Source organism: Centroberyx affinis, unplaced genomic scaffold, assembly GCF_046629955.1.
Source record: "Centroberyx affinis isolate AG114_WGS23_722 - 3 ecotype Tasmania unplaced genomic scaffold, CSIRO-AGI_Caff_v1 ptg010217l_1, whole genome shotgun sequence".
Lineage (NCBI taxonomy): Eukaryota > Metazoa > Chordata > Actinopteri > Beryciformes > Berycidae > Centroberyx > Centroberyx affinis.
The window spans coordinates 56,754-71,921 of record NW_027284769.1 but is presented as its reverse complement, the minus strand read 5'-3'; the positions used below and the strand labels follow the sequence as shown (position 1 = coordinate 71,921).

Sequence of the window (15,168 nt, the reverse complement as noted above, 5' to 3'; positions counted from 1 at the left end):
TTTGGGGTGGATTTAAAGACTTTAAAAACGAAATACTAAATTAAATGTCTTGTTAAGGCTGGATATGTTTTTGCAGTGACCTGAAACTTTACAACAGACTTCGGTGAGTCTTCATGCGAATTCAATTCATCCTTGCCCATACATAATCACACCACTGTACGTACCTGTTCATCTGTAACAGTGGTCATTTCAGCAGCTGTGTGCAGGGACCCAGCTGTGTGCATTTCAATGGCTTGGTCCAAAGACAGGCGGGCCTACCACTGACACTGAGGTATTTGGGTGGATCTGCACAGACAGAGGCATATTTCATGCATGATTTGAAGTCAAGCTGCTGAACGAGCGTCCTGGTCCGCACCCCGATTCACAGCCAAGTGTGTTATGCCTGGCCAACCTTGTTCTTACACACACACACACACACACACACACACACACACACACACACATACAAACACACACACGTATCACCACTGGCAACGAGCAAGAGCCTCTGCATGCCGTCTGTGAGCACCAGCCATTTGGGTCCCTTTTTAAGTAGTTTTGTTTTCTCTTTTGGAAGATCACAGACACTAAACTGATAGCTTTGAGACTCTGAGCCTGGATCTAAAGTGCTTGAAGGAAATGTTTGGACCAAAAAAAATAAATAAATAAAGTGTTTAAAGTTGCTTGCTTCAATTTCTGCTGTCTTTACTCTGGGAGACGCAAAGGGCTTTTGATGGGATTTAAAAGACCTGTTGATGTGGTGTTGGTGCAAAAGCGTATCAATTAAAGGATCCGCCGCGGCTCAAAAATGGCTGCCAAAGAGCTATCATGGTAAAAGTCCCGTTGCAAGAGGGATCAAGCCGGCGCTCAAAGCATCTGCTTATTCTCTTCCTCTCCGTCTCTCCCTAACTCATTTGTCTGTCCATCTCTGTGATTAGGTCTCCAATCCCCTCTCAAACTTTTTTTTGTACCTTTTTCACTTTTACCACCAGTTCTGTTTATGTGAGAGAAAAAAAAAACACTTCTACCTCATTTCACAGCAATAAAAGATTATCCGACCTCGTCTACCCCCCTCGCCCACACAAAACCCTCTCCAGATCTCCGTCCTCTGCCTTTATCCCTCGACCGCTCCCCGCACCCCCTTCCTCCCTCCATCTCTCCCCCCCTCCGTCTCCTTATCCCTCTCTCTTCCTCTCGGAGGTGGGTGCGTGTATGTGTGTCGCTCAGTGCGTGGGGAGGGAGCAGCTGGAGCATCTGCAGTCGTCTCCTCTGACAGCAGCGCGGCATATGGCGGGGCCCTGTGAAGGATGGGTGCTGTCACCCGGCAAAGTGCTTACCCACCGACAGGAGAGGCGCGCCGCACTAACACCATGAGGAAGAGGAGGAAACAGCTGAACGTCAGCACCCCGCTCATTTATTCTCCTGCCGCCGCCTCGCCCCGGGGGGGGCGCGGCGGAGGAGCCGGTAAAGTAAAGACCTCCGACCGGCCGGCGTTAGCCAAGGCGCCCGTCGGAATGCATTACGGTAAATCACGTCAAAGATTGTGTATGCGCTGAAGATAAACCAATCAACAGTAAAACCCTGGCTCACCTTCCGGTTCACAAATGTGGGCGTTGACTTTCACACATGCGCTCTCGTCCTCTATTCTGCCTCTATTCTGCCTCACACAGAGAGGGAAGGAGCATAGCTAGATACCATACTGTAATGAATAATAACTAAATGGCTCTTTGCCTCTTCTTCTGCGCCGCACATAACACCATTACCACTGTGACCGAGCTGGAGGTGAATAATATCTTAAGCTTGGGTGTAATTTGATCCAGACAACCTTTAGATGTTTTAAAAGGGAAGATACTATCTATCTAGCAGAAGGCCATATCTCACAGCTTTTCAATTGATGCCAATACACTGGGAGCAGACTGCAATTCTTTTTCCCGCCACACTTCACAATGACATTTGTGGTACCTGGAAAAAGACACTGAGAGAAAACTCTCTTCATCTGCCTCCTCTCAGATCCTCTTACTACCTTCATTTACATATCAAACCAGATAACATTAAAGAGGTAATCATTTATTTCAGAAGGGTTCAGAACTTAATTGGAAGGAGAATTAAATCAATGCCAATTCAGCCAGTCAGTTGCAGCTCTTCCTCTGTGTACTCTGCAATGAATTATGGCAACAGTTACGGGGAAGGAGAGTTCAGTCTGGTTCCAAAAAAAAAAAATAAAAACAATAGTTCAATGGGTTCCAGTTGGGCACTTGCCCATGAATGCTTCTTACAATTTGAAACCAGAAATTTTGCACTTTGTATTCCTGCTCCTAAATTACAAACTTCATTAGTTTGTATGTGTTTTGCCGCACTTTTTTTTTTCTTTGGCAATATCAAGAACTTTATAAGACCTTTATAAAACTGTCATGAGAACAGTGCAGACAGATTCTTTGCTCACCCTGTGGCATTCACACCATCACTCATCGGATTTTCCCACCGGTGACCGATCTCCTCGTATCAAAAAGTGGAAGACAGTGATTGCGATTGTAACTCAATATGCGATTTTTAATAAAAGACCAATGTCAGCCACATATATCTGCAAGCCAATATAACAGCATAACCCTAGTGGAGAGGAAGGCAGACAGACAAGGTGTAGTCTTTGGGTAGAGTAATGTGGCAAAAGCAGAGTGATATTTTAGCTATATGGATGTCGCTGCCTTGAGGACTGGCATGGCGGATAGAGAGATCATCAGGGGGTTTATCCTCCTCGGTCCTCATGAAGCCACAGAGAGAAAAGACGGCTTCCTCTGTGAAATAAGCCCGATGTGTCCGGCAGCTGTAGCTCTCTGACACTACTTCTGCCTGCCTAAAGGTGGACTACCGTGTTCCTCCACTTTTCAGCAGCCAATTTAAGATGACTGACAGATAAGTTTCCCCATAAACTTCTCCCTTCCAAAACAACCCCATCCCTTTCCCTTTAGTCAATCAAAACAGACTTCCAGAGTAGTAACCCTTGCGGTGTCAGTCAACACGACTCCCTCTACCTGCAGGCAAATCACGATGCCGCAAAGTTAACTCGCAGAGAGTTGGATCAGCTGGGAGCTGGAGGACCTGCACGTTTGTCTAGAATTCCTCTAAAACTTTCAGAGCATCTGCATTATCTATAGTATCACGGCCGTGTAATAATGGTCTGACCTTAGAGCAAGAGGTTACCTCCAGCGCTGTCAGGAAAGAGAGAGAGGGCGGAGAGAGAAGAGAGGTAAAAAGATAGAGGATTTAACCTCCTTTACCACTGTGTCTCATTAGAGGAGAAATGAGGAAAGGAGGAAAAATATGTCTCATCCACATGAACCCATTCTGTCTCAGACATTACCCTCAAATTTATATCCATCCAATCCAGACAATCCCGGGGTTTTTTGTTTTTTTTCATCCAATATCGTCTTTATTTCTCCTCTTCCGCTTTGTCTGTTCTCCACACCCCCGTTGCTCCATGCCACCCAGTGTGCCCAACTCTTCCTCTGAGGAGGCCTTTCCTTCGATCTCTTCTCTCCGTGCCTGCCTCCCTCCCTTTCCCCGCTCTCTCACTTTCTCTCTGTCCCTCACGCTCTCTTTTGACAGCCAACGCAGCACCTTTAATGGGAGCTATCTCCTCATTAAATACCTGCAGGTGTCTGAGGAGCTTTGGCAGGGTGGGAGAGAGGGAGGGCTTCGAGTGCAAGAGAGACAGAAAGAGAGAAAGAGAGAGCGAGAGAACGATGGCTGGAGTTGTTCGGGGCCCTCTCCGACATGATGTGTAGCCAGATTCCCTGTGCTAAGTTTGAATTACTAATGTCTCCGGAGGCAAGCGAATAAGGAAAAGGGACCAGGGGTCAGTGGGAAAGGTTCAGCCGGCATCCCCCCTTTCACAGTGATCCGGCTTCCCCTTGTAGCCTCTTTGACACCTACACACTTCCACCAGACAGGAGGGCAGAAAGAAGAGGAAGAAAAAGAAGGGAAGCGAAGGACGGAGGGGAAGGAAGAGAGAAGGAAGGAAAAGAAGAGAGACTGAGCAAGGGAGGCGAACAACATGGGGGTGAGGTGAGGGCGGAGGAAGAGGAAAAAGTGTGATGCTTGAGTGAGAGAGCGAGAGACAGCGAGAGATGAAAGGAGAGGAGGGAATCGCTGGAAAAAAAAAGGGAAAGAGGAATGAGGAGGAGGAGGAGGAGGAGATTGGGTTTGAATGAGAGATAAGATGGAGGGGGGGGGGGGGGGAGAAAAAAAAAGAGAGAGAGGGAGAGGAGGAGATGAGAGAAGAGAGAGGAAGGGAGGCGAGCGCTGGGCTCTGGGGCGGCCGGGCTCTCAGATGCAGGAAGGGACCATCTGGACGAGAGCGGAGCCAGGTCTCTGACGGTAAACACTGGGCTTCGCTCTCGCATGGAAAAGAACCAGGAAGAGAGATTCAAACACCATTCCACACTTTCTTACTACCGCCACCCACCCACCCACACACACACACACACACACACACACACACACACACAAACACCACCCACACCACCCACCGCCGCCAACCGTCCTGCCCATGTGACGGTGGAAAAACGCTCTCCAGACCTCACTGTGGGCAAACCTCATCATTTATTTCACACGACGCCCCACTTCCACACTACACTCGCAGGGGCCCGCTCATTACGAGAGCTGGGTAATTACCACAGAAAGGCGAGATATTTACAGAGGAGGAAGTGGCCACCGAGGACTTGAACCAGCAACCCCCCCCCCCCCCCACCACCACCACCACCACCACCACACACACACACACACACACACCCCACCTCCCCCTGCTACAGTAGAGTAGAATACACAAGGCTGGATTCAGTGAGAGGATTTGTCAAGGTAGCTAATCCCTCTCTTTTCCAGCTACTTCTCACCAGCAAACGGTCTCATCCTCAAAATTATGTCCCGATGAGACATGCCTGCACAAACACACACAATATATGCAAAAGATACTCCTACACACACACACACACACACACGGCTCTACCCCCCCCTCTATCCCACATGGCTCTGGAGAAGCTGCGCTGCCCCTCCTACCCCTCTGTCAATAAGCCCAGTTTGGAAACACTTTAAACAGACTTGCACATCGCTCCGCTACAAAAAGGGAAAACTTCAAGACATCCTCTCCCCCATACCCGCAGGGTTAATTAGAATTGTTTTAAACAGCCACCGCCATGCTTTTTAAACATTTATGGGTGCATGCATTACAACTAAGGCATTAACATATCCAGAAAGTTTAACCTCTTCTCTGCTCCCTGGCTAGAGAACGAGCAGCGGAGGGGAGAGAGGGAGAGAGGACAGTTGACCTCTGCTGCCCCCTGTGTTACAGCTGAGGAACGACAAGGGAATTTTCAATGAGGAGCAGCAGCCAGCATCGGATCACAGGAATCAGAGCCAAGCCACCATGCCGGCTGAATGACAATCAGCTTGTATGTAAGTGGCGAGGGAGAGATCTAAACCCATAGGCTATGTACTACCAATAAAAACATACATTATTCACTAACAGGAACATACAACGGGCGGTGAAGTAGTGATGAATACAAAGACGGGTGGAAATATGAATTACAGTTGTGATCACCGCAAGGCAAAACCATGCATAATACAAACAAAAAGGATATATTTGAATAGTATTCATTTATTCTTATTTTATTTATCTTCTTTTCTGTGGTAATTTAAATTATTCTGATACTAATTATTGCAATATATACTAGGGCTACAGATTTCATCATGTATAATTGTATATATCACGATTTCGGGCTCCTAAGTAAATAATCATTGCAAGTCATGGCAATATTAAAAAAATATTTTAAAAAATTAATTTCATTCAGAATGTGCACTGCAGTTGTAAAAAGTCAAGATTCTGACATAAGATGCAAAAAGTGCTGCAAATTTTGTTCCTCAAACTATTGAGCGTAACAATTGTGATCTAGCAAAATAATCAGGAGTATCATTTTTGCTATAACTGTGTGCAGTACTATGAATTTCTATTGGAAAGATTTCCATCAGCTTAAAAAAAAAAAGAAAAAAAAAGAGGATAAACTGTGTTTTACAAATAAGAGGGCGGGTTAATCTGAGTTTGAGTGAGTTTATCCTCCACCAAACCCCTGTGGAACAGAAAACAGAAATGCAGTGTAACGTGGAGAAAATTGCTACCGCGGCTCGGGGGCCTACCTCACAGAAGAGTGTGAGTTTGTCATCAGGCAGCAGCCCGTTGGCCTCGTCCAGCAGGAAGTCCCGCCTTATGAACTTTTTGAAACCCCAGTCCTTCCCCTGGACAAATCGGTACGCCCGCTGGCTCTCTGAAAAACACATCGACAAACAAGGAAAAACAAGATTATGTGGTGAATTTCGTAAAGTGATTAAGCTCTGTGTCTGTGTGCGTGTGTGCGTGTGTGTGTATGCGTGTCTGTGTGCGTGTGCGTGTGTGTGCGAGTGCGTGTGTGCGTGAGAATGCGTGTGCGAGAGAGACAGTGTTATGAGTCATGGCCATAAGCACTGGAGAAACAATGGCGAAAAACGCTGGATGCAGGAAGTATTGCCTGCAGGGAGCTTTTAACACTTCAGAAGAAAACAGAATCTCTCTCTCTCTCTCTCTCTTTCTCGCTCTTTCGCTCTCTCTATCCTCTCACTGCCACATAAAGACTTGCGGTAAACATGAGACAGAACCGCTGTGCCTCTTTGGCCAGGAAGTGAGAAATTGCAGGGATCAAAGCAGTCCAATTATCATGTGTTTATGGAGTGCCAATTATCTCTTACAGTGGCAGGAAGGATTCTGTAGCACTCAGTTGCACTACAAAGACGCAGGAAAAGGTGCTGGAATTCTTGCATGTACAACAGTCACACTGTGGGGGCGGTCACACCAATCGCCAGAGTCATGAACACTCACCTAGCAGTCACAAACACTCGCACACAAGGTCAGACGATAATGCCGTGACGAAGGCTACGGGCCACGACTGCGGCAGAGATCACAGCAAATTAAAGCTAATTGCCAATAAAAAGGACATAAAGGCGTATACACATGGATTCTACAAGTAACTGGAGCTCCATTGGAGGGATGTGACACCGTTCTTCTCAGAAATTACATCATTTGCCATTTTGTTGATGAGAGGAAAATGCTTTCTCAGGCGCTGCTCTGGGATCTCCCATACATATTCAGTCGGGTTGAGCTCGGAAGACAGACAACCATGGCGCATGGCTTATATCACTGTCATCTCCCTGGTGCTCTCTGCATGGAGACGTCGTTGGTGTGGAAGAGTCCGTTCCTATCAGGGTAGAAATGCCTCACCGCAGGATGGAGGTAATGACTTAGAATGGCTTTATATCTATGGGTATTTACCTTGCTCTGTAAAGGGTTAAGTGGACCCAAACCATGCACCTCATACCATAAAAGAACCACCAGAAACCTTCATTCATTAAGCTGTTTCTTTTGGCAGCTGCGATCACCGGGCTTTACACCGGGCATTATCATGCATCCTTGGATGATTGGACTGTATTCAAACGGAGCAGAAACGCAATAAATCCAAGAGTAAATTCACCCACGCACAGGAGATCCGATCACCCAAACCACCTCCAGTGGCAGTCAGAGACATATTTGGCCACTCTGACGAAGCAACTACATAAATGGAAATGAACTAGAACCAGAATAGGATAGAATATTAACAATAGAAAGCACACGCAAATCAAACAAGTGGCAGACAGCTGACAGAGCAGGACGTAGATATTACAGAGGAAGTGATGTGCCTGGCAGTCTGGGTTTGGTGAGAAAGAGAGAAAACCAACTTCAGTGGGTTTGCTGGAGGAGCATTTTAGGTCAGGTGTAAATGTGATCCAGCTGAGTCATATCCCAAGGTGCCTGCAATTTTTATCAGGTGATAATTAAGACTTTTTAAGACCCTTTTAATAAAATATAAGACCAATTTGCAATTGAATAAACATGAAAATTAAAACAACTGTGCAGAATATATATGGCTGCATGACTGGGCTGACTGGGCTAAATTCTCACCAACAGTCTGTTGGTGACCTCTAAAATTAATTCAAGACTTAAAACACTGTATTTAACTGTATTCAGAACCTTTACAGCCTTAAGTTTAAATTTAGATGCTGTAATTTAAGACATTTTAAGACTTTTCAGGACCTGCAGACAAGCTGCAGCTGGACATAATCCGTATACGGTTCACATGTTAATGCCAGGTATAAAGGGGGCCTATAAACCTCCATGAGACCCGGTAATTTCTGGCCAAAGGGCATGAATTAGTTCAGACTCCTGTAAACCGCCAGGCTGAAGCAGGCTATAGGTCAGGAGGTCGCCGCAGACCAAGAGGCCCTCACCTCTCTGCGCTCTGCAGTACGCACATTACACGCGTACGGCCCTGCTGGATTCCTTCGAGCAGCTCAATCGACTTTCCCTTCAGGCTACTCCCGCACAGAGATCCCAACAGCAGACCCGCTGACAGATCACAGCGGGGAGCAGTTAGACGGGGTGTCAATGCTGCTGTAAGATCCCGTGTCAAATCCGCCGTGTGGAGCCGAGGGCGCAGGGAGCCGGAGAGGGGATTGGTGGACGAGTACAGTGCATATGCAGTTATTCCCACCACTGCTCATGCAGGGGGTCCTTCACTGTAATCCCCGCCTCTAGAGAATGTGTACGCACTGAGGCTGACAGGAACTGCCATGCCTGCATGCAGATACGACACGAGCGTGCACACACACTCACACACACAAGCATGCATGCACGCAAACACACAAAAATTACAAATCCACGCACTCCAAACAGTTTCTCTTCTTTATTCATTGTTCTCCCTCTTCCTTCTGTATATTACAGAAAGGGAGTGTTTCCGTCAAGACGCTTTGAGTCTTCAGACCAAAGCTCTCTCAACCAAAGCCTATCTGGTTTGAAAGGAGAGTCAAACTTCTGTGGCCTTGGCGTGCTATGTACTGTACCGTTTGTGGCTGGGTAGACACAAAGCAGAAGACTTGGTGCCTGCATTTGCTTAAAGCCTTTTTTAAGGTCTTAAGAAGCTCTTCTCTTTCTCTACTGTCTTTCACCTTTCTTTCGTGTCCTTTAAACATGGCTGATAAGACGTAACATGTGAGACCCAGATGAAGTCCCAAGGCACCGAATCTCCTTGTGAAGTGGTGTTATTTGGGTATAAAACAAGACTAGCGGTGGTGTGTGAGGACTTCCCCTCTGGCAGTGTCGAGAGCTAAACTAGGGTGTGAGGAGGGAGGTCGCAAGGAGAGAGAGACATAGAGAGATGGAGAGAAAGAGAAAGAGAGAGAGAGAGAGAGAGAGAGAGAGAGAGAGAGAGAGAGGGCATGCTGAGAGGAGGAGGTGGGGAAAGAAGGTGAAAGAAGCTGCAGCGAAAAGATACAGAGGCCAGGGAAATGGAGAGAGAGGTGTGAGTTCTCCAGTGTTCACCCATCAAAGTGAGGTGCCTGTGTGTGTGAGTGTGTGTGCACTATAGGCACTGATGATAAGGGTGTGTGTGTGTGTGTGTGTGTGCTGAGCTCAGCTAATGCCATGCCGCCATCTCCTGTGGGGCGTCAGACCCTGCACTGGCAGAGAATCAACTGCAGGTCAGACCGCTGGTGCTCACTCTTTCAGTACGCTGGCCAAGGTGGCTGCAGCGCAACCGCACCGGCAGAATACCAAAAAGAGCTGGATGTTGAGAGAAAGAGAAAGAGAGGGAGAGAGAGAGAGAGAGAGAGAGAAAGAGAGAGAGAAAGAGAGAGAGAAAGAGAGAGAGATGGAGAGAGAAAGAGAGAGAGCAACTGAGATATCCAACAAGGATGGAGTGAGCGAGAGTGAGAAACTGTATATTCCCACAAATTCTGTATAGTCCCACAGCGCAATTGTGGTGATGACATATAGACCTCATTTGCATGTAAGAAGGAAGGATTATGGGAGTTGTGTGAAAAATGTAGGGATTTATTCTTGCAGTAACATTTTCACAATAATAGAACTTTTAATTCCTTTTTTTAATTAGATGCTGCTCAATAAAGAACAGAGATGATTTTCGAAAAAAGTATTATCACACCGCAATGTAATTTTATAGCGCCCAGGTAGCCTATAGATGACTGAAATGTCTCACTCTGACAAAAAAAGACTGAAGGTGACAGGGGAAGGTGAGAAAAAAGGAAGCCTGAGCTGGAGATGGGGGGGGGAGAAGAGGAGAGAGGGAGTGATGCCAGGGTGTTTTAGTGAGCAGGGCATCCATATTCAGGCGGAGGCTCGGGGACACGGCTGGCACGCAGAACGAGAAGGTCGCCAGAAGACGAGCTGGCATGTAGCAGAGTAACAGCCGACACAGCAGCCAGAGTCAACAGTGCGGGCCTCGCTAACTCACACCGCCACGCCGGTCCAACAGCTACCGTCTAATTTCTCCTTGCCCGTCTGTCACTCTGCTGTCTCCGTCTTCCATATACATATCACACATGTACATATCTTTATCAAAATCACGGCACCACCGCTAACAGCCCATGCTCTAATCCAATCCCCAAACCCTCAAAACCAATTGATCTACAGCGGCATTTAGCCTACAATGGCACTTAGCCTTCAACTGACAACACCTCGGTCTATAAAAGTGTTTATTTATGAGAACATTCATTTACATTCTCGCCAGTATCTGAGTTAAAAAATGCAATTCTTCTACACACTAACTCACATTGGCTGACACGCAGGGAGGCAGAGAAACAGCCACACATACACACTCAAATGCACAACACACACACAGTCTTTTTGAGAAGAAAATCTAATCTTTATTGAAGATTGAGCTCTATAAGCTAGTGTCAGCACAAACATGTCTATTGACGTTCTTTCTACCAATGTCAATACCATCTGATTATGTAAAGACTGTCCAATAACTTCTACTCCATTAGCCATACTCCGCTCACCCACACAGAATGCCTGATCACCTCCATCAGTTACTGAGGGCAACCGTCTCTGACAAGCTCTCTCAGTTAATTGAAGCTTTGCCTGGGTACCAGAGCTTCAATTAACTGAAACAACAAAAAGCACTGAATCTCTACAGCCACAAAACACGAGCCCACACCAAAATCCTGCTGTAACTAGACTCTCCGGCCAACTCATACAGACATAAGCTCACTTAGCCTTTGGCTACAACACAACAAAAAACACTGTCTGGAGGGGAGACTTAACAAGGAGACTATTTGAATACAAAACAGCTTGCGGCAGAGGACGAGAACTTTCCATCTCTCCTCTCGGAGCTGTCAGAAGAGGAGTCTGCGGGGGGGCAGCTGCTTTCTCTTGCACAGGGAGGAGGGAGGGGGGTGTCGAGAGACAAGTTACAACCCGCCCGGCAGTCTCAGAGGAGAGAACCAGCACATTAAGCCAGAGAGAGAAATGATGTGGCCAAGCTGAGAGTAGGGGAGTACGGTGTGGGGAGGGGGTGGTGGGCTGCCACTGCAGCCTGAATCTATCTCCATTAGCAAGCATGGACCATCAGAGGATCCAGACGCAAACACACTCTCTCTAGTGGGGGGCTCCAGGGCTGACTGATGCGGCGGATCAGGATTCATCAGATAATGACAAGGTTTACCAGTCAAAACCCACAAATCTGCAGTTACAGTACAGCCTTCAAATCTTGGACTGTATTCGTACCTCCTACGCGTACTGCAGGGATACTTTTATTCTCGATATGCGCACGCCAGTCCACACCTCAACACAAATCAAATTTTATCCAGGCTCAGAGCAAATTATACATTGCGTATATAGGCTATGCTTTGCATTAATGACAGAAACTACCTTTTAAGTGAGAGGTTTGCCTCATCCAAAAGCTACAAAAGACAGGAAACTCAAACAGACACCTCAAAGACAAACTTCAGCTCCTGAGCTCTTCGGCTCGGCGCTGAGGAATTCCATCACTCAGATTTTGACATCTGCCTGCGATAGCAATGGTGCTCTGCTAGACTTCAAATATTATGTACTCACTACGGTTTCAAAACTTTTCTCCTTCTTTACTGATTATCTCCTCTCTACTGTGAATCTTCTCATCCCTCTGCCTAACCATACCTGTTAAAAGTATTCAGCCTTAATATGCATTGTATTAAAAAGCCTCCCCATAGGGACTGAATGTATAAAGAGGCCGAGCGATGACATGCCACATAAACAGTCCACCCAGCTTTCTTAATTAAGGCACTTTGTTTTTATTTGGCCTTTTTTTCCTAGAGGCCTGGATTAAATTGGATTCTAAATGATCCAGAACCGATAGAGCAATCTTTACTGCCATATTCTTAGACAGAGCGCTCACTAAAACCCCTGTCACAAATGTGCTGGCAGTGGGGTAATTTTCTCCTGCGACAGGGCGAGCAAAGTGGAGGGCCCAGGTCTCCCCTGGGGGATGATGGGAAGATTGGAGGAGGGCATATGGCAAGAATGGGATGGGGGTGGGGGGGTGGGGGGGTGGGGGTGGTGGGTGCACACCATAGAGCACACCATTTACAGCCAAAACCCCGTGAGACACAAAAAGAGAGGAGGAGAGGAAAATGAGATCCTCTTCACTTCGCTCAGTGTTCCCTACATTCGCTCTCTTCTGGGGTCATTTAGGGAAGCAAATGCTCATGAAATGGCCAAGCGGTGCAGTCAAACACCTCCGAGGCCTGTTTATTACTCATACCACAGGCAAATCCTCTCCCCATTACCGCATAACCGCCAGCGTATAAGAGCATGTAGAGCAAGCTTTATGCACAATTACAGCAGCGGGGTTCGGCGTTCGCGGGGCTGCGGCTGAGAGCTGAGAAGTAGTATTGAAACATTATAGGGGAGAGGTGGAACAAAGAAAAAGTATAAAGCAAAAGGAAAGTGACATCGGGAACGTGAGAGGGAGGAGGGAGAGGTGTGAGTGAGCAAATGAGGGATTAGGAGAGGAGAGGAGAGGAGAGGAGAGGAGTAAGGGTGTGTATGTGTTTGTGTGTGTGTGTGTGGGGGGGGGGGGGGGGGGGGCTGGGGGAGGTGTGTGTGGGGGGAGGGGGGTCAAATTCACACGGTAGAATGTTTCTCAGCAGGAAAAATGATTTCCCTTTCTACACAACCTGCACCGCAGGGGGTTGTACACAGTTTCGCTGCATACGCCTCCGATTCAAACACTCTTCCGCCTCCCACCTCCCCTCTCCCTACCTCCCCCCGTCCCCCCCCCCACCACCACCACCACCACCACCACCCCCGTCTTCCCTCCCCCCGTCTCCCCCCACTCTTCCTGTACAGTATGCTGCGGGGTACCGGGAGAGAGGGAGGCAGCCAGAAAGCCTGATAACCAGGAAGCGGTCACATCTGGCCCTCGCTAATTCAATTCCACACAAGTTTGCTTTTCCTTCCCATAACATAACCTAATTAAAAATAAGCAGGAATTGGAAGCACATTCGTTTCCAATTCATCAGCGGGGAGAGAGGCGGACGAAGACTTCTAAAAAGGTTGGGTCTTTTTTAATTAAAATCAAAATTGCCCCACGCTACTTTGAATTATATATTTACAGGAAATGAATCCAACCAGCAGTGATTACACATGCCCATATGGCTATCGACACCTCACATTATTAGACACACTTGGAGTATTAGACACACTCCCCACCACCTACGCTCGCAAATTTCTTCACCCAAGAGACACAGGTATGACAGGACTTTTAAAGTTTGAACCTTTCAAACTTTGAGATGTCCTCCATTTTCTGTTCAACATAAATCGCTTTACAGGTTAGACTTAAATGGTTTCTCAGTTATGGCCTCCAATTTACTTCCAATGACAGGTTTGGGAAATGACAGCAGCAATGAGTCAGAGAGAAAATGAAAATGAGGCCACATGTATCCGTCTCAGAGTGCAGAGCTTAGCGGTTAGGGCCGAGCGGCTCCCACTCACCCATGGCTTTGGTCTCTTCTCCCTTGGCGTTGAGGATAGAGAACTTGAACTTGGCGCGCACCTCGCTCTTTGGGCAGCTGACCAGGAGCAGGTAAAGTGACAGGTAGTCTTTACTCTCCTCATCCAGACCTTTAGGATTCACACGCAAACACCTGGGGGAGGGAGAAAGGAGAAACAGCCTGATGAGACGGGTACAGCTAAGAGGTAATGTGATGTTTCAGTTCACAGAAACATTTTTCTTCATATTTGCCAGCCACAACGACATTATTCTTTTAGCAATGAGTCTCCCACTGTCTACACAGAGCATTACTGAATAGGAAGACTTTTCAGAATTATTCTGTAAAGACCATTATTATCAATTTTCCAGTCCTGGTGTTGAGAATTGATGTTTTTACAGTCAGATCCATGGGCTTCTTCCCACCTACAATACCTATGAACTTCGCTAGCTCCCGATCAATAACAGGATCAGCAGGGCGAGTGGCTGTCATGCATGTAGAGGCTCAATCCACGCCCCTTCATCTGCACCAGAGCGAAGGGTCCTGACTAGGGATCAGCTTCCTCGCTCGCTTTCCTGACCTAAAAAAATGAGTCGGGGAATTGCTAACCTGCCCACAGATCTGTTGTCCCAAGGAAAATGCACCCTACTCCCTCCCTTACAATACAAAGATGTCGGGAAATTTGAGCAACTCTTTCTTGTAACTCTGCATAAAACTTTATATTTTCTCTAAAGTAATCACGCAAGAGTGGCTGCGCTCATTGTAATGCTAAGGCTGAGTCAAGGTTAAGTTTAAAATGTTATTGATATTGTATACTGTATATTTACTAAGAGCATTTTGACTCATAGCTTAGCACAGTGTATTTGGAACATGGTTTGTTAGCAGCATTGATTAGGCCGATATATACAGCAGTTAACATGCCACTTGGCCATATGGACCACAAACTAAATTATAATGCAACTGAACTATCAATCACCTGGAACCCAGTAAGGCTGCCAGTTTCAATATTCAAATTTCAGTTGAATGTCAAAAACTCATAATGAATTTGAGTCCCAACCTGTCGGATGCCTCAAAAACAGCATTTTCATGGCAGAAAACACTCAGTCTGACAATGAGATAAATACCCCTCCTAATTTAAGAAGTGATTTTTGGAAGATATTTGGATACCCCAGTATCCAAACACCGGTAAGTAGGCCTACCGCAGTATGACTCACCCAATCATTCAAAATTTAAAACAAAACACCAACCCGAATCTTTCAAGAAACAGAATAACAGAAAAAAACGCATGTCGTGAATCAACTCCGGGTAGAA

General features: G+C 46.7%; 1 protein-coding gene across 2 annotated transcripts in view; it reads right to left on the bottom strand.

The window, feature by feature from the left end:
* Window positions 1–216: 216 nt before the first annotated feature.
* Window positions 217–15,168, bottom strand: part of LOC139640679 (speckle-type POZ protein B-like) — a 57,320-nt gene continuing 42,368 nt past the window's right edge. For both annotated transcript variants that reach the window (XM_071514864.1, XM_071514865.1), the window contains exons 6-8: window positions 13,862–14,013; window positions 6,166–6,293; window positions 217–285 (exon numbers count right to left, since the gene is read on the bottom strand). In XM_071514864.1, coding sequence (XP_071370965.1) covers window positions 226–285; window positions 6,166–6,293; window positions 13,862–14,013 — 340 coding nt within the window. In that variant the 3' untranslated portion in view covers window positions 217–225. The remainder of the gene's footprint in view (window positions 286–6,165; window positions 6,294–13,861; window positions 14,014–15,168) is intronic.